The 25,320-nt window shown below is 40.4% G+C and overlaps 1 protein-coding gene and 1 long non-coding RNA gene across 2 annotated transcripts; one reads left to right on the forward strand and one right to left on the reverse strand.

The window, feature by feature from the left end:
- Positions 1–1,563: 1,563 nt before the first annotated feature.
- Positions 1,564–14,546, reverse strand: LOC139434726 (zinc finger protein 260-like). The gene is made up of 3 exons (XM_071204705.1): positions 14,354–14,546; positions 13,666–13,701; positions 1,564–3,136 (listed from the first exon to the last, which is right to left on the reverse strand). Exons 1-3 carry the CDS (start codon positions 14,544–14,546, stop codon positions 2,283–2,285), a joined length of 1,083 nt encoding a protein of 360 aa, XP_071060806.1. The 3' UTR covers positions 1,564–2,282.
- A 961-nt stretch (positions 14,547–15,507) lies between these two features.
- LOC139434686 (uncharacterized) lies at positions 15,508–17,284 on the forward strand. Its single transcript, XR_011644004.1, has 3 exons — positions 15,508–15,564; positions 16,292–16,354; positions 16,897–17,284. It is a non-coding gene; the product is annotated as an uncharacterized lncRNA (long non-coding RNA).
- Positions 17,285–25,320: the final 8,036 nt, after the last annotated feature.

Here is a 25,320-nt window from a genome sequence, read left to right on the forward strand (position 1 = left end):
TCCATTAAGGAGGCTGGTGTTAAATTACAGGCTGTTTTTAACATTATTCAGACTCAGGTCTCTGAACTAAAGCTTCTTTTAAATGTTGAGAAAACCAAGGTAATGCTCTTTTCTAAAGCTAAAAAGACACCAGAGCTTGTTTTAGATATTGTAACTACGCAAGGAATAAAACTTGAAGATTGTCTCACTTTTAAACTTCATGTCAATAACCTGCTTAAAAAGCTCAGGGTTAGGCTAGGTTTCTTCTTCAGAAACAAGTCCTGTTTCTCGCTTGAGGCCAGGAAAAGGCTAGTCACTGTGACCTTTTTACCTGTGCTGGACTATGGTGATTTGTTATATATGAATGCACCTGCCAATTGCCTGGTCAAGTTAGATGCTGCGTATCACAGTGCACTGAGATTTGTGACAAACTGTAAAGCATTAACCCATCACTGTAGGGCAGGTTTGCTTTCACTAACTGTACGGAGGCTCAGTCACTGGTACAATTTTATATACAAAGAAATGTTAGGGAAACTTCCATCTTATATCTGCTCCCTGATCTCACGGAAAATTGTAAGTGGCTACTGCCTGAGATCGAATGCTGTGGTTTTATTAAATGTGCCAACTGCTAGGACTGTCTTAGGGAAGACAGCTTTTAGATGCGCAGCTCCTATGTCTTGGAATAGTCTGCAAATTAACCACCATGGTTGGATGCTACTCAATCGGAAGCTATTAGTACCGGTTTATGTGGATAATTATGTAAATGATGTCCTTTTGTTGTTCTATTTATGTTTTTATGTTTCATGTGGAACTACTTGAGCAGGTCTCCCTTGAAAAAGAGATCAATGATCTCAAAGGGATTTATCTGTATAAATAAAGGTTTGAAATTAAATGAAATACATAATTATAACAAATATGATTTATTAATAAATGAGTACTTTTAAATGTGGTATTTAGATGTTAACACTGCAAAAAGTATAATAATTTGTAATATTTGTATTCTTTCTATATCCCTGATAATCTTCAAAACCCTTTCTGGTTCTTTGAAGGCTCTATCCAGACTATCTTCTGGTTATTTTCTGCATCAATCCCTATTATCTCTTACATCAACAAAGACAACATCTTGGACATAACCGCAAGACTGTAACCTCTTCACATTCTGTTGAAATTGTGAGTCAATTACCAGCCATATTTCACACATTGCTGTTTTTAAATCATTAATATGTGGATGACAGGTGAACTGGATGATGTAACATTTATGCCATCTGCTGGAAAGAAGACGTATCGCTCCGTTGGCGTCGTTTGGACAACAAAAACAGAGTGAAGCTCTCATACCATAAACAATCTTTGAGTCCAGACACCGTCCTGCAGAGAGCACACAGCCCAACAGCACGTTTTCGGTGTAGCGTCATTTTACAAAACGTTTTCATTAAGACACTAAGACTAGCTGGTCCATTGTAAAGGTCAGTCTACCTTAAATGAGCAGTGGGTGATCAGCAGGTGAAAGGCAGGACACGGGAACTTGGTCCTGAGGAGATGTAACGATTATTAAATAAGAAATAGTCGAGTCAAGGGGTCAAAGAAATTAACATTTTTGATTATTAGCGAATCTGTTGCAGATGGGTGAAAACAGGCTTAGGGAGTAACGTATTACATGTAACGGCATTAGGTCATCAGGACACAAAATAGGAAAATGTATTCCCTTACAGTTACAGAAGCAAAAACACTCCAATAACAGGTACATTTATGTAAAGCAGGGCTCATTAACAGGATAGCAATGATACAAAACATTTAGAAATAAAGAACAATACATCAAATCATCCTATACCTGTATATGGAAACTTGGAGCCCTCAATCCAAATAAAATGGTTCATCAACAGTCAGTGGTTAACATATACATCAGAATGACAAAAACATTAAACATATTGTCCACTTATGTCAGGGTTTCCCACACAGACTATACTTGGGCGGGCCGCCCAGGTATATTAACGGCCGCCCAAGTATATTTCGCGACCCATTTAGTTTTGTTTTTTTTTAATTAAAAAAATAAAATAAAATTATAATTGTTTTTTTTATTCGTACGTGACCACGACGCCATCTGCGATCGATTAACTTGTGGACAATGATCCCTCGCTCCCTTGCACTGATCTCGCCTCCTTCTGGCCTGCTAAGTGGCCTGCCTCACACAGGGTGACTGGCTGTCCACATGATGTGGCCTGCCGACATGGCCACTGTCATACAGATCATAAATCAAAGCCCTTGATTGGTCTCTGTGTGTCATTCAAGCTCGGAATAAGCTCAGCTCAGGTGAGGTGAAGGACTCTCAGGTGTTCCTTTAAACTTCCACTGTGTGAAAAAGCTTTCTTACAGACTGAGCAGATGTGTGTTTTCTCTCCTGTGTGGACTCTCATGTGTGTCTTTACATTTTCCTTCCGTGAAAAAGCTTTCTCACAGACTGAGCATTTGAATGCTTTCTCTCCTGTGTGGAATATCATGTGTGTCTTTAAATGTCCACTCCGTGAAAAAGCTTTCTTACAGACTGAGCAGCGAAAGGGTTTCTCTCCTGTGTGGATTCTCATGTGTCGATTTAGATATCTTCTAAGTCTAAAAGCTTTCTTACAGACTGAGCAGCTGAATGGTTTATTTTCAGGACTACGTTGGGGATCACTGAAAGATTCTTGTCTATTTTTCAGTGAGTTTAAGCTTGAGGCAGGTTCTCTGGTCTCCTTCCAATCAGCACTGTGTTCAGCGTCAGGTTCAGAACGGTCATCAGTGTCTTCAGAAGAGTCTCCAGTGTGGTCCTCAGTCTTTGCTTGTAAACTGCTCTCTGGATCTGAGTTCCTGGCTGTTTCTGGTCCTCGCCAGTCATCCCCATCAGCTTCTGTTTCCATGTGATCAGTTTGTCTTTGATGAGGGTGTGAGCACTGAGGTTTCTCTTTATCATCTTCACATTTCACAGGGTCAGGAGTGAAAGTGGACTTGGTGATATCAGCCTCCTTCAGCTCCTGAAGCTTCTCTTCCTCCTGACTGATCCTGAGTTCCTCCTGTTCCTGCTTAATATGTGGGGGGGGCTCAAGGTTCTCCTGGTCCAGACTTGAGCTCCACTCCTGCTGGTCAGGGAGAGGCTCTTCTTTAACCACCACCAGCTGCTGGACATCTGCAGGAAACAGGAAACACACTGTTATATCAGTCTTGGACCTAGTCAATATAATTAGATATGTTATTGAATTACAGTTTCCAGAGAAGAGAGGCCCATCGTCTCTTCCGCAATCATTAGGGGTGAGCGGAAGTGCAAAGAGGCCCTCCTCAGGATAATACAGTTAAGTATTGTTAGTTAGGTGGTTCATATCCTGACAGGGTATGAATTACACCTAAAGAGGTCACGAGATAATGACCTTTCGACATCTGGAACATATGTGGGTGTGTTGGCTAATGTAAGGGAAATTGTGTGTGCGTTCATTACAGCTGCTATTTATGATGTGAAAGACTTGTACTTGTTGGAGCATTACCACTATTGACTGCTTGTGTGCAAGGTAAAGTTTCCTCATTATTATTGATTGTTGTACAAAGGAATAATAATTAATCAACTATATCTGTGTTTTATTGATTCCTCTCTGTTTTTAATTCTTTCCTGTTGTGAGTGCTGAATTGCCACAACAACACAGTCAGAAAATAGTCTAATTATGTTGGCTCAATTCACCTCATGTAGCCCAGTCCCTTTCCACTTAGTTAAAAATTAAAAATGTTTTTTTCTTCTGGTTTAGCACTAGCCGCAATGTAAACAATGAATTGTACTTGGGATTGTTCACAGATTCACTACGCCAGGGCTATTCAATTAGTTTGGAATGGGGGCCGGTTGATGAAAATGTTCCAAAGCAAGGGGCCGGGAAAAAGATGGCTTGAAATATGAGCAATCATGTTAAGAGCTTCAGATACAGTACAACAGCATAGTGGAGTGCATATATTGTGTTTAATTCAATCAAACAACATAGCCCCAAGGCCTTTATAGATCTAAATGGCAAGTTCAGAGCTCAGTAGACCTACATGTGAAGCTAATTTAACCATCAACATAATTTAATTTAATTTAGATGAAATGATCTAATCATTCACGCAGAGATAGAATAAATGACAGGAGTTGTCACTACAGTAGCTATTAGGTGGGTTCGAAACCCGAGCCCGCCCAAGTTTTCACGCAATGTCTTCCCTCTATCTCTCAAGGTAACACCCTCTCTGGAATAAAGGCACTCTTACTCTTTAACGTTATACTCAAAGGGCCAGCAAATATCCCCACAGGGCCGGATTTTGCCCGCGGGTCGCCAATTGAATAGCCCTGCGCCTACATTATAGAATGCAAATACTGTGTTACAAATTTAAATCCTGCATTCAAACTAGGGCTGCTTGATTATGGCAAAAATCATAATCACGATTATTTCTGGTCAATATTGATAGTTAGTTGACTGTACACTAGAGACCGGAGTAGTGTTGCACGGTGTACCGATACTTGAAAGGTACCGCGATACCCTGCCGTTAAAAACGGTACGATTCCTCCGTTTCATTAGTATCGGTACTTTAAGAATGACGGGGAAAAGCACTCCCGTGAAAAAGCGCCGTTTTAATAAGAGCCGTGTGTGTTCAGCGCTCTGCTTCCACTCCCTGCACTGCAGCCGTGCCTGCAGTCCCGCTCCTCTCAAGCACGTTCTAAGTCCCTCCCCTCTCTCGTGCACGCGGCCACGCGCTAGCTGCCAGAGCATGTGAGAAAACTAGAAGCATGTCTGCAAGTGGGAGTGCAACTGCCGCTGCGCCTCGGCTTGTTGACAAAAAAGACGGCAGAAGTCTGTGAACGGGCCGTTCAGGTGTTCAGAGCAGAGCTTCCTGTCGGAGCGGCAGAGCGTGATGTGCACTGAAAAGTTTTTCTGTCGCAATATTATCGTTGAGCAAACTTAACTAGCAAACTAGCATCACTATCTGCTAACATTAGCTTTAGCCTTCGTTTTCTATTAGTTTTTTTCATAGGCTATAAACGGAGGTGGTATACGTATATATCTTGTACTTGAGTAAAAGTAGAAGTACCCGGGTCTTGTACTTGAGTTAAAGTAGAAGTACCAGAATGTAGGAACAATCCTGCAATCAAAATGTTCCTCAAATAAAAGTACAAAAGTATTATCATCAAAATATAGTTAAAGTAGCGACAGTAAAAGTAGAAGTACTCAGGTCTTGTACTAGAAGCACCAGAGTGTAGAATACTCTGTTACAGTAAAAGTACTGCATTCAAAATATTCCTCAAGTAAAAGTAGTCATTGTGCAGATTGGTCCATTTCAGAATAATATATATGATGTGTTTTATAATGATTGATCATGAAAGTGTTCTCAAAGCTGGTGAAGGTGCAGCTAGTTTGAATCTTGTGGATTTACTCCAGGTGGAATTAAAGTCTGATTTAACACTTGATTATATTTCACATCATTCATCCACATCTGTGAAGTAACTAAAGGGATTAATACATGTAGTGGAGTAAAAGTACACCATGTACCTCTGAACTGTAGTGGATTAGAAGAACAAAGTAGCAAAAGAAACATTGAAATACTTAAATAAAGTACAAGTATCTCAAAATTGTACCCAAGTAGTACTTGAGTTTATGAACTTAGTTACTTTACACCAGATGCTATAAAGATAGAAAGACTAAGCCTTGCACAGAGGCATGAAAATACATTTTCAAAATGCTCAACAGTGCTGCCGAAATGTTAAACTCACTGCTACACAATTAAAATAAATGCTTTTATATATATTTATATTAGATGTGACTCTTTGGCGTTTCTGTTCTTAGTAACACTGCTGCTTCAGTTGTTCTGACTGCTAACATCATCTGTTATTCCTAATTTTAAAGACGATATTCCGTGTTTCCCTTTTTTTAAGAAAAGTATCGAAAAAGAATCGGAATCGCAATTCTTGACTTGGTATCGGTATCGAAACCAAAATGTTGGTATCGTGACAACACTAGACCGGAGTATCAAGACACGGCAACTAAAGCTTCCCTTGTGACGTGTTTATATGGATTTATTAAACAGACTGCAAGTCACAATACAACCTGGCTGAGGGCTTTTAGGGAGGGGAGGGGGGGGGCAGGATGTATAACGCACGACACATTGAGAGCATCATTGCGAAAGGGAATGCAGCAAAAGAATAGTTTTTTTTTTCGATCACGTTGTTTTCATAATCGTTGCAAGCCAAAATCGTAATAGATTAAAATACGATTAATTGCACAGCCCTAATTCAAACCTTCAAGAAAAAAAAATGCAAGTATTATCAGAACATTTTACGGCACCCTCTTATGTCATAGAGGGTTAGTTAAGTAAAATGCTGTAACATTTTCCCTGTCAGTGTTTCATTTATGATGTTTCTTGATTGTTTTGAACGTTGCATTTTACTGCTGTACATGTTTAAAGTTGCGCTTGTATAAATGATTATAGATTTATATATAGATATAGAATGATCTAGTTAACAAAAAAGTGTGATTTTTATTCTAGATTCTTCAAAGCAGCCCCCTTTTGCCTTGATGAAAGCATTGCACAGTCTGGGCTTCTCTCAGTCAGCTTCACGAGGATGTTAGTGCAATTAATGGTTCACCAACTTTAAATGTTAACACAGAGAGAAAGAGATCAATAAAACATAAACACATATATGGTTAAGATTAATCAATATTTAGTTGCACAACAACAAATAATAATATTGGAGTATATCACCTTGCTTCAACAGCAACCAATCACGGAAATTCCCCAACGAGTAGCAGTTTTACACAGGCATATATAGCTACAGTGTCACACAGTGACACACACACACACACACACACACACACACACACACACACACACACACACACACACACACACACACACACACACACACACACACACACACACACACACACACACACACACACACACACACACACACACACACACACACACACACACACACACACACACACACACACACACACACACACACACACACACACACACACACACACACACACACACACACACACACACACACACACACACACACACACACACACACACACACACACACACACACACACACACACACACACACACACACACACACACACACACACACACACACACACACACTTCCCCCTATGAATGCCATACTTGTATATGTTTCAGATGTCGAAAGGTATTAGCGAATCCGGTGCTTAAACAAATAGCTCTAAACCCCTGGCCAAAATGTCCCTAAATGAAGTCAGAGTTTGAAATATATCTCAAATAATGTATGCACTGCCATTTCTCCACATAAACATAACAGTCTGCAATGAAACGGTTGTCTCGTCTGTGCTCCACTTCCTACTTGGCGCACCGGTAAGTTTCTCGTGCGAACGAGAAACTAACGAAACGAGAAAGTATATCGTGCGCACAAGATACTTTTTTTTCTCTCTATGAACCTTTAGGGCAGGGCTATTCAACTTCATTAGCAAGTGGGACAAATGGGAAAATCTCTGGGGGTTTGTGGGCCACACAATACTTTGTCAAGGAATCACTACAAATAACTCTTGCTTACAGTAGTGGTAATATATACTAATACGTATATAACAGTAATTTACACACATCTGGTTCTCCATAGTTATATGTGTATTCCCAAGTGAAAGAAATGTGTTTAATCTTAATCTCGATGTAGTGCTATAGTCCTGCCGGAGTGCACCGGAATACACACACAACTAATAATATGGCATGATAATCGGTCAGTTCGATGTGTTTTACCATAAGAAAGTATATCGTGCGCACGAAATAATAAATCGTGGCCTCGTTTTATTTATTTTTCTCTCTATGAACCCTCCAGGGCTCCGTATGTATATCTCTCTCAGAATATATATTCTGTGTGTATGTATACATTACAACCCTACTAACCCAAGTACAGCGCTTTTGACAGGGAACTTCTTGGTCTCTATTTGGCGGTTCACCACTTCCGTTTCCTGCTGGAAGGCCGGGAGTTTGCGGCGTTCGTGGATCACAAGCCACTTACTTTCTGAATGTCCAAAGTGGCCGAGCCGTGGTCCGCCCGACAGCAACGCCAGCTTTCGTACATCTCCGAGTACACCACGGAAATAACGACACATCGCTGGCAAGGCTAACGTGGTCGCAGACTGCCTCTCCAGAGCGGTCATCAGAGCTGTGCAGCTGGGCCTCAATTACCTCCGCATGGGCGCTGACCAGGCCGCTGACCACGGGGTCCAGACCCTCAAGGTCTTGGTCACGGGATTACGCCTGGAGGAGGTCACGGTCGGTGACTCGGGCGCGAAGCTGTGGTGTGACATCTCCGCGGGCCAGCCTCGACCGCCAGTCACAATTTTTCCCACCCCAGTAGGAAACCGACCGTGAAGTTGGTGTCGCTGAAGTTTGTGTGGCAGGGGCTTAAGAAGGACGTGAAGTCCTGGGTCGACTCATGCGTGGCCGGTCAACGTGCTAAGGTCCACCGCCATACTAGGGCACCTCAATGGCCAGACGCTGCGGGTCCCCGGGGAATTCATCCCCGCCGCCACTGTGCCCTGGTCTGCAGCCGGGCAGCGCTCCTCCCTGCTGGAAACCGCCGTGACATTCAAGCCCGTCCCCACGTCGCAGCACAGCAACACAGCTTTCCGGGTGTCCACCGGATTACGGTCGGCGGATTTCTTTTTTATTCGCCACGACGGTCCGTTCAGGATCATACGACACAGGGTCAAGATGCCTGGTGGTGGACGTTGGTGGCAGGCCTGAGACTGTGTCCGTCGATCGGATTAAGTCTGCTCACGTGCACGTTTCCAGGCCGTGGAGTCAGTGTTAATTTCGTCAACGAAAACTATGACGAAAAATGTTCGTCAACAACCTATTTTACATGACTAAGACGAGACGATGGCGAGCTAAAAATAGTTTCTTGATAATGAAAACTTTGACGAAATGTATATTTAGTTTTCGTTGACGAGACGAGACGGGACTAAGGTGTTAATGGTGGACTATCGGACATTCAAAATGCAGCATATTTCCCCCCAATTGTCGGTCTTGTCTGTCAAAATGCATCTTACGTTTCTAACTTGCAATATCATTATTTCTGCTCTCTTCACTCCAGAAAAGCGATCTCCCTGTGTCTCTCTGTGTGCGGGGGGCAGGGCCTAACAGACACGCTGCAGCGGCACACAGAGATCTGCCGGGGACGGAACGTTCAGAAGTATAGAGACATTCTACAAGGCTCGATGTGGACAAAGCTCGTTTGCCATTAGTGTTTTCTCGTTAGCGCATTGTCACGTGTAGAGTGGTCTATCCAAACAACTGGCCAAAAGGCGTCATATTCAGTCGGAGAAATGCACAATTTTCGACATCCTTAACTCGTTTTCTCCATTTCAGAATAATATATATGATATGTTTTATAATGATTGATCATGAAAGTGTTCTCAAAGCTGGTGAAGGTGCAGCTAGTTTGAATGACTTTGTATACTGCAGGGTAGCTTGTGGATTTACTCCAGGTGGAACTAAAGTCTGATTTAACACTTGATTATATTTCACATCATTCATCCAGATCTGTAAAGTAACTAGTAAAGTAAAGTAAGGTATTAAATACATGTAGTGGAGTAAAAGTACACAGTAGCAAAACATTTAAATACTCCAGTAAAGTACTTCAACATTTTACTCAAGTACAGTACAATATAATAACATCATTATATATATTTCATTTATTTCACATTTAAATAAAGCAATTAATTCGGTTAACAATTTGTTAGTTTTTCCCTTTAACAAATAACAAAAAGTAAATACAAGAATACTGTTAAAGTACCGGATCGATATGCAGTATCGATAAGACTAGTAGTACTGTAAAAAACCGTAACGATATTACACAAGTAAAGTGTTAAGAGAGTGAAATGTTGCTTTACGAATGTCAACACTTGATGCTGTCCCATTGATTCCGATTTCAGAAACCTGTATTTGCCTAACTGAATTGGTTTAGAGAGAGAAAACATTTTGCCTATAAGTTGACTAAAATGCAATTTTTCATCGACCAAAACTAGACTAAAACGTTTTGTGTTTTCGTTGACTAAAACTAGACTAAAACTATGAAGGATAGAAATGACTAAAATGTGACTAAAACTAATAACCATTTTGGTCTAAAGACTAAATCAAAAACAGCTGCCAATATTAACACTGGTTGAAGTTGGCTCTGCCCCCACGTCGGGGCCTCCTCCCATGTCCCGCCCCCTGTGGAGATGCCCTCGCCCTCGCCTGTGGCCCCGCCCCCCGCGGCCCCTGTGGTCCGTATGCGCCGGGTGGTACTTCCTCCCAGGCGCGAGGGTTTGACTATGGGTGAATTCCGGGGGGGGCTTGTGTGCTGATTGACATTATTCACCCACGGACCGATGGGTTGGGGTCATGGCCGTATCCACCATTGAGGTCACCGAGGTCCGGACCTCGGTAATTTTTTCCGAGCTGTGTATACAAAACTTGTGATATAATTGCAGTAAAATGGATTATTTGTAGTACTTCCATTTACTGCCGATGGGGGCGCTGCATAACTACATAGCCTCGATTAATGCAAACAGAAGAAGACGACATGTATCAACAAACCACCGCAGCCCGGACTTGAACCGGAGCAGAGGAGGAGTGATGAGGTATCTAGAGATCTGAGACCAGCGGGCTGATTGTGTTTCTGTTCATCAGGACATCATATGACCAGCAGATAGGGGTGGGCGATATGACGATATATATCGTCGTGACGATATTAGGTCTCCACGATAGGACGATATCTCTGAAAAAGCATATCGTGATAAAAAAAAAAAAAATAATTGAAAAAAGAAAATTGAAAAAAAAATAGCGGGAGGGGAAGAGGCTCTCCGTGCGCGGCGCAGGGGGCTATGACAGCGGACGGAGAGCCTCTTCCCCTCCCGCTCCCCCAGCCTTACCTACTGATTTAAATTTCACCATATATCAAGCCCGATCGATTTCACAATGTCAGCGCACCTCTGCTTTCGTTCAGTCCGAGTTGTTTGACACGCTCCCAAAGTCCCCGCCCCCTTTGCAGCGAGGGAAATACACTGTTGGCAGTCTGCACACACAGCGATAATGGACGGAGAGTCAGATTCTGATGTAGAAGAATTCGATTTATTCCCCAAAAAGAACTCTACGTCTGTGGTATGGAAATATTTTGGATATAACACAACAGACGCGGAGCAAACAAATGTAATTTGCAAAATGTGCAAAAAAGGAAATTTCAAAGCGACAGATGGCAACACGTCGGGCTTACGAGACCACCTCAAACGCAAGCACCAGAAAGAGCATGCAGAGACTGAGTGCAAGGTCCCCCGCGTGTGAATGCACAATCTACCGCAGCGACTGCACCAAAACAAACTACCATAGGGCAGGCATTTCATAAAGGGGCTCCTTATGGAAAGACTAGCAAACGGTGGAAAGACATAACTGACGCGGTGGCGTTTTATGTTTTTCCCTTCCGTTATGCTAAAGTCTTTTATTACACTTCAAGTCTACTCTAAAGTTTACATTTTAATTGTTTGGCACTGACTTTTCCTCATTGATGTTTTATGTTTTACTTAGTTATGTTTTACCCTCCTTTTCATGTTTATTGATGTTCACTGCTCACTTGTTCATTCAGGGATTCATTTCAGAAATAAAACCAGCTTGAAATGCTATTTTGGTCTGTTACTCCTTTTTGTTTTGGTTTCTGTTACCTTGTAGGTGCTTGTACTGTTAAGTAACTTGAAAAATAACCATAATAACCGACATGAAAAAATATCGTGATATATATCGTCTATCGTGATACTGCTTGAAAATATCGTGATAATATATTTTTCAATATCGCCCACCCCTACCAGCAGATCCTGTGTGAACGCTGTACGTTAGTCAGTGGACGTCCGACAACATGCACACTAACTTATATTACAGCTATAGGCTATACTTTGGTTTACATTGCGTGAATAAACTAGCTAGAGAGCTAAAGTTAATTACATTCATCCAATGTCAGAAGGATTACCTTTTAACAAACGTTGTAATGCTTTTCTTTCATTTCAATTTGAGTAAAACATTGAAGATATAACATTGTATTGTTTTCTTTTCACATTGACGTAGGTCAGTCGAAGCTCAGCTTTGGCAAGGAAGAGACAGGACAGGCAGAGAGAAAGAGAGAGAGAGATGGAAGTCAGGGAGGAACTGCAGGTACAGTCACACAAACGAATGTAGGCTTAATAACCCCATCTATCTATCTATCTATCTATAACGTAGTCTTCATTTAGAATATAGACAATAGGCATCATTTTAAAACAACATCTTTGTTATGATGTCATAATAACATACAATTGTATAAAACACAATTTGTTTACATCTTTGTTCTCTTTTGAGAATCAAACAAAACAGATTTAAATAAAAAAAAAAGAATGCAAACAAACAAGTGAAATGAACTAAATTGCTGAATTGCTTTTAATTCACTGGCAGGAGCGACAAGTGAGGAGGAGACAAGTGAGGAGGAGCAAACAGTGAGCAACGAGGGAGAGATTGAACAAAGAGAAAGAGTAGAGGACAGAGAGAGTAAAGAACAGGAAGAAGACAGAGAGACTAACGGAGCGTCCACACTACAGCTTCAAAAAAAGCTTGGAGCTGGGCGTGTCTGGAGCTTGGGGATTTTATTCAAGCAACACGACCAACAACCAATCACATGAATCTCCCGCCCCCGACATACAAAGCAAAAACCCCCGGGGATTTTATGGGAGCAATATATATATAAACTCCCGAAACAGGCGAAAACCTACTAGTTTCACCCACTGTCTCTGCCACCTCCCTCCATGCCTGGTTCCTCCGGTTTGTATCCCGGTAGGTGAAGAGGGTCTGGTCATACAAAACCGGGTGATTTGCTACGGCGATAGTTAGTTTCTCCTCCAACTTTTTTTTAAATATAGAAATGAACGGCGGGATATCTCTCCCAGTTTAGACGCGGTTTGATTGGCTACGGCTTCAGCTGTCAGATTTTCAGAAACGGGATTTGATTGGCTGGCGCTGGCTACTCCGGCGTCTCCGGCGTCAGAAGTTGAACATTGTTCAACTTCTGACGCCGGAGACGGCGGAGACGGACCGCTCTGCTACCCACAATTCAGTTCGGCGAAAAAGCAAGGCAACGTGACGTCACCCCATTGAAAGTGAATGGACAGATTGGAGTTTTCGACGCTGTCGACGCTGTAGTGTAGACGGGCCGTTAAGACGATGGAAGAGAGGCTGCAGGTTATGGAAAGGAGAGAGACATGGAAAATGAATGTTGACAATGTTGTGTGATCATTTTAGCCTCTTCTGCATGTCCAGATCATTAATAGTAACAATCAACTGATTGTTATGCATTACACTTTCAAAAAGAATTGATGCTGCAGCCCACTGACATGGTTTGAAATCAATATATTATCCAATTTGTGACCCCCCACAGGACTTAAAAAGCACCTAACTAGTACATGAAAATCCCAAAAATCTCGGGGGAGTATACCCCCGAACCCCCCTAGCATGTTTGGACCTCGGTATTTAGGAAATCCTGGATACGGCCCTGGTTGGGGACTGACATTTGAGTTTGCCGGACTTCCCGTTTACCCCGGTCTTGCTTCCCGGGCTTGAAGTGTTTACATGTGTGTTAATGCTAAATAAAAGTCTAGCTTGTACCTTTGATTCCCCGCCTCCGACTCCCGTCTCTCGGCACTACAATATACAGAATATATTATAAATACATGTTGGCAATAATTGATTGATGAGATTTTACATTCATTTATATTAATGTTTGAATTACTTTATGACCTTTGTATAGTTCCCCTATTCTTTATCAAGTAACATTTTAGATGTGTTTACTTAATTATTGAACATATTTGTTATTGATTTTTTGATGAATTATTCTCCCGCAATTTGAATTAATCCAAAGTGTTTTTTATTTGCTTTTTACACATTTAAAAAGAAAAGGTGAATAAATGAGCACATTAAAACTAAATGATCAATTTATGTTAAATGTAATCAACTAGTGCCTACATGTCTGGTTAATATTGAAATCAGTACATTACATGGCATATTATTCAATGTATGTATTTTTCTAAATATATTTATTTTGGTTTGCTCTTCCGTGATAAACTATAATTATAATTAAGTACATTTGTCTCATAATACTTACATACTTGTACTTAAAGATATGAATGCAGTACTTGAACTTGTAATGGAGTATTTTCACAGTGTGGTGTTTGTACTTTTACTTCAGGATTTACTACCTGCAGCGAGTGCTGATAAAGAGTCTAAAGTGTTATTAATGTGATAATAAGTGTTACTGAAGAGTTTAGAGTGTTAATGAAGAGTAAAGGGAACAGACCTGCTCTGTGTATCCGAAGCTGAGGCTGTAAAACAGCGTCCAGTAGTTTCTGGAGTCTCTTGTTCTCCTCTTTGGAAAGAAACAGCTCCTCCTCGAGCTCTGCTATTGTTTGTTCAAACAGAGCAAATATCTCTTCAGAAGCAGCAGTGACTTGCTGCTGCTTCAACGACAGCAGCATTTGGACTTTACTCATGTTTCCTAGATCACCTTTCCCTGCAGACTCCGTTAAACACACCGTTTCTCTCTCCGTCAAACTCTCAATCTGACTAGTGTTGCTCACGTGTTTCCAGCTAGCATGCTAAGCTAGCTCCTATAGTCCGAGGTAAACGCTCCAGAAAAAAGAGCACAGAGTCCGTTCAGAGGTTTATCCAGACACACAGATGATGGATCAGTAGAGCTGGAGCTCACACACACTTTCTCAGGAACACAGAGAGAACCGTAGCGACGAGACGCCACATGCAGGGCTCGAGTTATGTGTGAGCTAGTGATGTATCCGGTCGCGAACGACGGGAGCCGGTGTCAGCATAGACATATAAAGAGTAGACGCCGCATTGGCTGCTGGGGCGCAAGAAATACGGCCGTCATCTTGGACCGGTCATCCTACATATGAAGGTAGATATGGTGCAAAATGCGAGAGCGTGAAAACCTGATGTGAGCGCTTGCAGAAGAAAAAAAAGCTGTGCTTGTGTGCATACATTTACACTTGTATACAATATCCACGTAACTGTGAACCAAATGTACACTTGTATAAAATATCCACGTAACTGTGAATCAAATGTACACTTGTAAAAAATATCCACGTAACTGTGAACCAAATTTGAAGTCACAGAAGAAAAAAAAATGTTTTGTAGCTTGTAGGAAAAAAATGAACTTAGAGATGAAATGTTCACTTGCAGAAAAATACACATTTTTTAAATATATTTTCCATTACAACTGCAACTTGGTTATTACAACCTCTCAAATCAGTCATTACAACTTGACGAATCTGCTCTGTGGCAGTATAAATCGACGAATCTGCGGTCTTGACTTTTGCTACACTTCTTGCGATAAATGTGTCGCAAAAGTAATTTTCACCTGTAGATGTGGGGGGAGGGAGGGGGGTTGGAGCGAAGGGGCGGAGCTATCAGAAGGACGAGGCTCGGGTGACTGGAGACTGCGGGGCTAACGGTTCGTGTCGCTACCAGTCCGCTGACATGGCGCATCAATGAACGGTAAGTTTCGCCCATTACTTGCCCAGTATTACTTTGAATATTATTATTGTGATTGAGGATTAAATCCGCTTTGAAGACCACCGTTTTATATCGTGCAGTTTAGCGGCGAAATAACGTCAGTCAGCCAGCTAACGCTAGCTCTGTTGAGTGTATGCTAGCTAAACAAGTAGTGGTTGTAGTCTATACAGCAGTAATTCATATATTATAGCCTACTGCTTTGGCACTAACGGTTGATAAGCGTTTATGAAAATAAAACCAATTGAACTGTACTGAAATAATGACAAGTTTTATAATTGTCTTGGGCTCCTGCTGTGTTTTTAAAGCCTTTGTAAATTATCCATGCTATTTTCTATTTAGCTAACGTCGAAGTAGTGTATGTGAAATCAACCTCACAATAAGATGTGTGTATATTACAATTATTAATGTCATATTTCAAGATGATTACTTAGATATTACAATATGGTTGGTTGAGCTGGAGTTCATTATTGAGCTTACAAGTTAACGTCACAGTCATCTGAAGAACGAACCCAAACCTTGTTGTTTTTATTAATTGTATTACAAATTGATATCAAATAAACAGTAAGCATTGGTAACACAATTTCCAAAGTTACAGTAAAATAAAAAGGACCCTGACTCGGACAATACACAATCCAACATGTTCAACAGAAGAGAATCAGTTATATTGTTTGTACACATGGTACTTTACATATATATCTGTTTGTTTAAGGTGTCCAGGTGATGCAGACAGGCTGGACCAGAGAGTGAGAGACAGAACTGGACTCACGCACAGGTACTAAGACTCTTTTTTCATACTGTACAAAGAATCAAGAAAGATATTGGTTTAAATGAATGAAGTATTGACTTGAATACACTGATATACATTCCATTAAACAATACTAAATACTAGATCACCTACACATCAGCTAAGTTGAGGGTTTATTCCATGCAAAAAGTCACATTTAGATGTTAACAAGCAATATGACTTTGTCAGCTTTCTAATGTAATGTATTGAAGGCAAAGATATTTAACACATAGTGAGAACTGCTACTATTTAACTCTCAATATTGTCTGTAAAAAACGTGGTAAAAGTTATTCTTTCAGTGAGACAACAGAGCAAGCTTCTACAGTTGCACTACGTTTTGATAACAGTTCAATATTATTTTGATAATAACATATATTTCAATGTTGATGAATTTCATACTGTTCATTCATAATCTGATTACAATTAAAAAATAATTATATCAACAGCCCCATAACACACAAACACATCTCTTTCATAAATAACACACTTGTTCTGCAATAATGTTTTATGTTTCCTGTAATTTTTGTTAGGAAAGGACATGCCCGAAAGACACGACATCTTCTCCTTCTCTGAGGGTCAAGAAGAACATCCAAGAGGAACATTAAAAGCTGATGTTATGAGATTTTAAGACCAGTACAAGACATTCACTAAGAAACTACTTTTATTGTGAAAACAAAGATCTGCACACCGAATATTTTTGTAGTCTATCAGGACCATCATTTGTTTGTGACACTGCCTGCACCTCAGAGAAGGGGTGGTTATAGTCAGGCTTATAAAGTGTGGCGAAAAACAGTCAGCTGATCGAATGCACCTATTTCCACATCTACACTCCATCCGCTGATTATTTCTATTTGCCTCACTTTATGAGCTTCACATCACTTGTGCCTTGTACCGCAGAGTTTGCAACGTCACAAATAAATGGGGCCAATCTTCAGTCAGATGTGAATGTATAATCTAACATGTTCAGTAAGAATAATGGATGAAAGGAATGCAAATACAAATACAATTTATTGAAATGTGAACCAAAAGTTAATCAAATGTTTTAAATAAAAAGCACATATGGACAGAAGGTGTAAACCTATTAAATGTATAAGTAAACACATTTAGTCAAATAACGTGACAGACTAGGCCTGTGCAGTTGGTATCAGCTGTGCCCAGCATGGGCTCCTCCATCAGCCCTGGTCCTCCTCGCTGAGGAAAGACCCTCAGTCCTCTCCACACCAACAGACAGGACGTCCATCACACGGAGGTTTCTCCCTGAAGTCTCTGCAGCCCTCTGGACACCACGCTGTCTCAATCCGTCCACACAGAATATGAGAGGGGAAAAATGAAAATAATAGATGTTTTAGACAATAAGAAACATAAAGTTGACTGTTGAGTTGCTCAGTTTTTTGCCAATTGAACTGCCAAACCAATTGAACTGTACTGAAATAATGACACATTTTATAATTGTCTTGGGCTCCTGCTGTGTTTTTAAAGCCTTTGTAAATTATCCATGCTATTTTCTATTTAGAACGAAGACTTCAGAATCTTAAAATCCCTTAACGTTTGTATGCAATTGTGCTAAATTCAACTCTGGAATCAAGCAAATATTAATATGTTTGCATGACATTAGTTATTTATATTTTGCCATCACTGAACTATACGTTTAATACATTTAAGTCAAGCTAAGGTACATGTGTTACATGTGTACAGCTAGTTAGTGCTCTTACCGATGCCTCCTCCAAACAGCATAATAACCAGACTGTATCATTAAAACTAAGTACCAGTTCTAGATCCTTGACTTTAGACAAACAATTCAAAAGACAACATGTATTTAAAGACCAATCTTTATTTGAAGGTGCCTCTTAACCTGAGATATTAGTTATACAGTAATAGTATTGACAATCTAAAAAAACTGAGCAACTCAACAGTCAACTTTATGTTTCTTATTGTCTAAAGCATCTATTATTTTCATTTCCCCCCTCTCATATTCTGTGTGGACGGATTGAGACAGCGTGGTGTCCAGAGGGCTGCAGAGACTTCAGGGAGAAACCTTCGTGTGATGGACGTCCTGTCTGTTGGTGTGGAGAGGACTGAGGGTCTTTCCTCAGCGAGGAGGACCAGGCCTGATGGAGGAGCCCATGCTGGGCACAGTTGATACCAACTGCACAGGCCTAGTCTGTCACGTTATTTGACTAAATGTGTTTACTTATACATTTAATAGGTTTACACCTTCTGTCCATATGTGCTTTTTATTTAAAACATTTGATTAACTTTTGGTTCACATTTCAATAAATTGTATTTGTATTTGCATTCCTTTCATCCATTATTCTTACTGAACATGTTAGATTACACATTCACATCTGACTGAAGATTGGCCCCATTTATTTGTGACGTTGCAAACTCTGCGGTACAAGGCACAAGTGATGTGAAGCTCATAAAGTGAGGCAAATAGAAATAATCAGCGGATGGAGTGTAGATGTGGAAATAGGTGCATTCGATCAGCTGACTGTTTTTCGCCACACTTTATAAGCCTGACTATAACCACCCCTTCTCTGAGGTGCAGGCAGTGTCACAAACAAATGATGGTCCTGATAGACTACAAAAATATTCGGTGTGCAGATCTTTGTTTTCACAATAAAAGTAGTTTCTTAGTGAATGTCCTGTACTGGTCTTAAAATCTCATAACATCAGCTTTTAATGTTCCTCTTGGATGTTCTTCTTGACCCTCAGAGAAGGAGAAGATGTCGTGTCTTTCGGGCATGTCCTTTCCGAACAAAAATTACAGGAAACATAAAACATTATTGCAGAACAAGTGTGTTATTTATGAAAGAGGTGTGTTTGTGTGTTATGGGGCTGTTGATATAATTATTTTTTAATTGTAATCAGATTATGAATGAACAGTATGAAATTTATCAACATTGAAATATATGTTATTATCAAAATAATATTTAACTGTTATCAAAACGTAGTGCAACTGTAGAAGCTTGCTCTGTTGTCTCACTGAAAGAATAACTTTTACCACGTTTTTTACAGACAATATTGAGAGTTAAATAGTAGCAGTTCTCACTATGTGTTAAATATCTTTGCCTTCAATACATTACATTAGAAAGCTGACAAAGTCATATTGCTTGTTAACATCTAAATGTGACTTTTTGCATGGAATAAACCCTCAACTTAGCTGATGTGTAGGTGATCTAGTATTTAGTATTGTTTAATGGAATGTATATCAGTGTATTCAAGTCAATACTTCATTCATTTAAACCAATATCTTTCTTGATTCTTTGTACAGTATGAAAAAAGAGTCTTAGTACCTGTGCGTGAGTCCAGTTCTGTCTCTCACTCTCTGGTCCAGCCTGTCTGCATCACCTGGACACCTTAAACAAACAGATATATATGTAAAGTACCATGTGTACAAACAATATAACTGATTCTCTTCTGTTGAACATGTTGGATTGTGTATTGTCCGAGTCAGGGTCCTTTTTATTTTACTGTAACTTTGGAAATTGTGTTACCAATGCTTACTGTTTATTTGATATCAATTTGTAATACAATTAATAAAAACAACAAGGTTTGGGTTCGTTCTTCAGATGACTGTGACGTTAACTTGTAAGCTCAATAATGAACTCCAGCTCAACCAACCATATTGTAATATCTAAGTAATCATCTTGAAATATGACATTAATAATTGTAATATACACACATCTTATTGTGAGGTTGATTTCACATACACTACTTTGACGTTAGCTAAATAGAAAATAGCATGGATAATTTACAAAGGCTTTAAAAACACAGCAGGAGCCCAAGACAATTATAAAACTTGTCATTATTTCAGTACAGTTCAATTGGTTTTATTTTCATAAACGCTTATCAACCGTTAGTGCCAAAGCAGTAGGCTATAATATATGAATTACTGCTGTATAGCCTACAACCACTACTTGTTTAGCTAGCATACACTCAACAGAGCTAGCGTTAGCTGGCTGACTGACGTTATTTCGCCGCTAAACTGCACAATATAAAACGGTGGTCTTCAAAGCGGATTTAATCCTCAATCACAATAATAATATTCAAAGTAATACTGGGCAAGTAATGGGCGAAACTTACCGTTCATTGATGCGCCATGTCAGCGGACTGGTAGCGACACGAACCGTTAGCCCCGCAGTCTCCAGTCACCCGAGCCTCGTCCTTCTGATAGCTCCGCCCCTTCGCTCCAACCCCCCTCCCTCCCCCCACATCTACAGGTAAAAATTTCTTTTGCGACACATTTATCGCAAGAAGTGTAGCAAAAGTCAAGACCGCAGATTCGTCGATTTATACTGCCACAGAGCAGATTCGTCAAGTTGTAATGACTGATTTGAGAGGTTGTAATAACCAAGTTGCAGTTGTAATGGAAAATATAGTTAAAAAATGTGTATTTTTCTGCAAGTGAACATTTCATCTCTAAGTTCATTTTTTTCCTACAAGCTACAAAACATTTTTTTTTCTTCTGTGACTTCAAATTTGGTTCACAGTTACGTGGATATTTTTTACAAGTGTAAATTTGATTCACAGTTACGTGGATATTTTATACAAGTGTACATTTGGTTCACAGTTACGTGGATATTGTATACAAGTGTAAATGTATGCACACAAGCACAGATTTTTTTTCCGCAAGTGCTCACATCAGGTTTTCACGCTCTCGCATTTTGCACCATATCTACCTTCATACTACAGACATTCTACCCATAGACAGCAGAGGTTTCAAGATGCCAGAGCACTGTGCGGCGTATTGCTGTGCAAATCGGCGGACGATTGCGAACAGGGGTCGGGGGATTACTTTTCACAAGTAAGATTAAACATTATTATTGGTTGTATTTTGTAAATAGAATATTATTGTACTGTATTGATGTCCGCCAGCGAAATCGTAGCCAGCAAACATTATGTGTATGGCCAACTGAGACTTTATAAATCATATGCTGCTGTAACCATCAATCAATCAATCAATGTTTATTTATATAGCCCAATATCACAAATGTTACATTTGTCTCAGTGGTCTTCACAGTGTGTACAGAATATCAGTATGACAATACGACACCCTCTGTCCTTAGACCCTCACATCGTACAAGGAAAAACTTCCAAAGAAAACCCAGTTTAAAGGGAAAAATGGGAGAAACCTCAGGGAGAGCAGCAGAGGAGGGATCCCTCTCCCAGGACGGACAGACGTGCAATAGATGCCGTGTGTAAATTGAAAAGATAATACATTTGCAACATAGGTAGTCCAGATGTTTGGAAATGCATGTGTGTATAATAGGAAGATGAATCCACGAGGATATCCATCCAGGACTTATGATCCAGGACCACAGCCACGACTCAAGATCCAGCGCTCGCGATCCAGGACACAGGACCGCAGGATCATCCATGACTCCGGATCCCAGCGTATATAGACACCAAAAGAAAGACATTTGGGGAAGCTGGGTTAATCGGAACATGAGAGTACACAGGTATAGACAGAGAGAAGGAAGAAGTAAGATGTCCCCCGACAAACTAAGCCTATATCAGCAAAACTAGGGGCTGAATCTAATCAGCCCTAACTATAACCTTTATCAAAAAGGAAGGTCTTAAGCGCACTCTTAAAAACGGATAGGGTGTCTGCCACCCGAACACAAACTGGAAGCTGATTCCACAAATGTGGAGCTTGATAAGAAAAGGCTCTGGCTCCCATTGTACTTTCAGAGACTCTAGGAACAACCAACAACCCTGCATTCTTGGAACGCAATGCCCTAGCAGGACAGTAGGGTATAATGAGTTCTTTAAGGTAAGATGGCGCCTGCCCATTAAGGGCTTTGTAGGCGAGAAGAATAATTTTAAATTCTATCCTGTGTTCTATAGGGAGCCAGTGTAAGGCAGCCAGAACAGGAGTAATGTGGTCCCTTTTCCTAACTCTGGTTAGTACACGAGCTGCAGCATTTTGAATCAGCTGAAGCCACTTGATTGACTTCTTGGTACTCCCTGATAATAAAGAGTTACAATAATCCAGCCTAGAAGTAACAAATGCATGGACTAGTTTCTCTGCATCGTTTTGAGGCAAGATATGCCTGACAAGTGCATGTGCCCGTTGTGGGATGAATAAAGTAACATCTAATCTAATCTATCTATGAAGAAGAAGGAAGAAAATAAGCTTGACCTCTTTCTTAAAAAATGTTTGTGTTGACTCTCAAATCTCCCGTTTTTATTTTGAAGGTTTCCCAACCGCTGTGAATTTAGTTTTAGGTTGGATATTCGACGGACATTCGCGGACCCGCCAGCAGCGTCAGTTTCCCGGACCCGCCAGCAGCGTCAGTTTAACAGGGAGATCTTCTCCGCGAAACGAGGCTTTCACTTAGGGACCATCAACAAATGACTTTTACAATTAGACAAGAAAAATGTTCTTTTTAATAAATCGACAGCTTCTCGATCGTGTGAATGTGAAGTAAATTCACTCTAGAGCATACATTTATTGAACACACCTCTTTTTATTGCATTGTAATACTTTAAATACGTTTTATTAATATTTTTGATAATAATGATGGAAACATTTGCTTATTTCTTCAATACCTTCCAGGTCATGTGACCTAATGACTCAACAGCAATGCTGGGTCAAAGAACTACACTTGCTGCATAGGACACACCTCTTTTTATTGTATTTTAACACTCTAACTATTTTTATATTAATATTTTGATGGAAAAATTAGTTATTTCTTCAATACCTTCCAGGTCATGTGACCGATTTACTCAAGATCAATGTTGGGTCAAAGAACTACACTGGCTGCATAGGACACACCTCTTTTTATTGCATTTTAATACTTTAAATATTTTTATATTATTATTTTTGATGGAAAAATGTGCTTATTTCTTCAATACCTTCCAGGTCATGTGACCGATTCACGCAAAATCAATGCTGGGTCAAAGAACTACACTGGCTGCAGAGGACACACCTCTTTTTATTGCATTTTAACACTCTAAATATTTTTATATTAATAATTCGATGGGAAAATATGCTTATTTCTTAAATACCTTACAGGTCATGTGACCTAATCACTTAAAACCCATGCTGGGTCAAAGAACTACATTGGCTGAATAGGACACACCTCTTTTTATTGTATTTTAACACTCTAAATATTTTATATTAATATTTTGATGGAAACATTAGCTTATTTCTTAAATACCTTCCAGGTCATGTGACCGATTCACTCAAAATCAATGCTGGGTCAAAGAACTACACTGGCTGAATAGGACACACCTCTTTTTATTGCATTTTAAAACTCATTTTAAATATTTACACACATTTATGCTTTTAACCTCAGTCCCTTTTAGAGTTTTCACTAAATGACATTAAACAGGCTGCTCAGGAACAGAAACTGTAATTGCAGTTTAAAGTCTGATTTGGAAATATAGTTTATGTTATAAGTTTGTAAGCTGTATTTACATTTTTCATCTTCATATTCTCCCCCTACAACATGCACCTAATCATCTTGGGTTATAATACTTCATGTCCTTTGTCCTTCACCTCACTCTTTACCAATTTAGTCCATGCTTTACTTTCTGACAATATTTACTTATTCCATTGTTACAATTAAAATATTGGAGAACAATTTACACTAGGGATGCACGATATTGGTTTTTTGAAACCGATACCGATAACTTCCTGCTTCTCAAGACCAATACCGATAACCGATAATAAAAAAAATAATTACGCCACTAATTATTTTAACGCGATTAACGCATGTGTATTTTTTTTCCTCGGCCGCCCCGTAGTTTCAGAGCGCATCGAGTTTAAAATACCGTCTACAAGCTGATGCTGACAGCCCCGCTCCTGCCGCCCGCTTGTGGCAGACCACACTTCCACGCTCACCGGCAGGCACCGAATGGCCATCTGGAGGACCGGGAGGGTGTGTGTGTGTGTGTGTGTGTGTGTGGCCCGAGCGAGCGAGAGAGAGACCTTACGTGCATTGTTGTTGTTAGCATCTGGTGCTAGCTAGCTGCGCTAACGGATATAAGGAGCTGTTTAAATGAAAACAGAGGAGCGACATTTCGCCACAACTGCGCCGAGCACTTGACATTATGCAGGAAGCCAGACAGCGGGACATTGTAGGAGAAGTCAGCACACTCAGCAACATGATTGCAGCGTCCAGGCAGTTCCGGTTCGAGCATATGCCTTGAGTTGCACATAGCTCCAACGCGCGCGCAGACACACACACACACACACACACACACACACACACACACACACACACACACACACACACACACACACACACACACACACACACACACACACACACACACACACACACACACACACACACACACACACACACACACACACACACACACACTTTGTATTGTATTATTGTCTTCGTACGCTTTTAACACACCATCGTAGCGATGGCGATGTTTCAGGTGACTGATCAGGTTCGAAGTATTAGGGAGCGCTGGATTTGTGAAGAACTCCCCTCTTCCTAAACCACTAATACCACAGTACTGGCAAAACGGGAAGAGCCGAGTGAAAAACAAGCGCCCCTCATCCCAATCCACCCACACCGCAGTATTTTTTTCTTTTTTTTTACCCAAAAAATATATTGTATATTATCGGGGCTATTAATACTGGTATCGGGTTTATCGGGATGACGTCATAATTCCTAATATCGGACCGATAATTATCGGGCCGATAATTATCGTGCATCCCTAATTTACACACTTTGAACATAGTAAGTCTTAGAGAAACTCATATTTCCCTGTGCGTCTTTTTCCTGTTGGTCCACTTTTCTTTTCTCCACCTTTGTGGCATGTGGGCTCTTGGGGTTGGGTAGTGTTTTTGGTGGATTGAAGTACTTGGACTTGGTGTGACCAGCAGAACTTTCCCGCTTGTTCCACTGTTCCTCGTGGTCATCACCTGGCCTGCTAGTTTGTCCAAAGTTTTTGTCCAGAATATGCATTGGCAGATTGTGTTGCTC

This window comes from Pseudochaenichthys georgianus, chromosome 10, assembly GCF_902827115.2.
Source record: "Pseudochaenichthys georgianus chromosome 10, fPseGeo1.2, whole genome shotgun sequence".
In the NCBI taxonomy this organism is placed as follows: Eukaryota; Metazoa; Chordata; class Actinopteri; order Perciformes; family Channichthyidae; genus Pseudochaenichthys; species Pseudochaenichthys georgianus.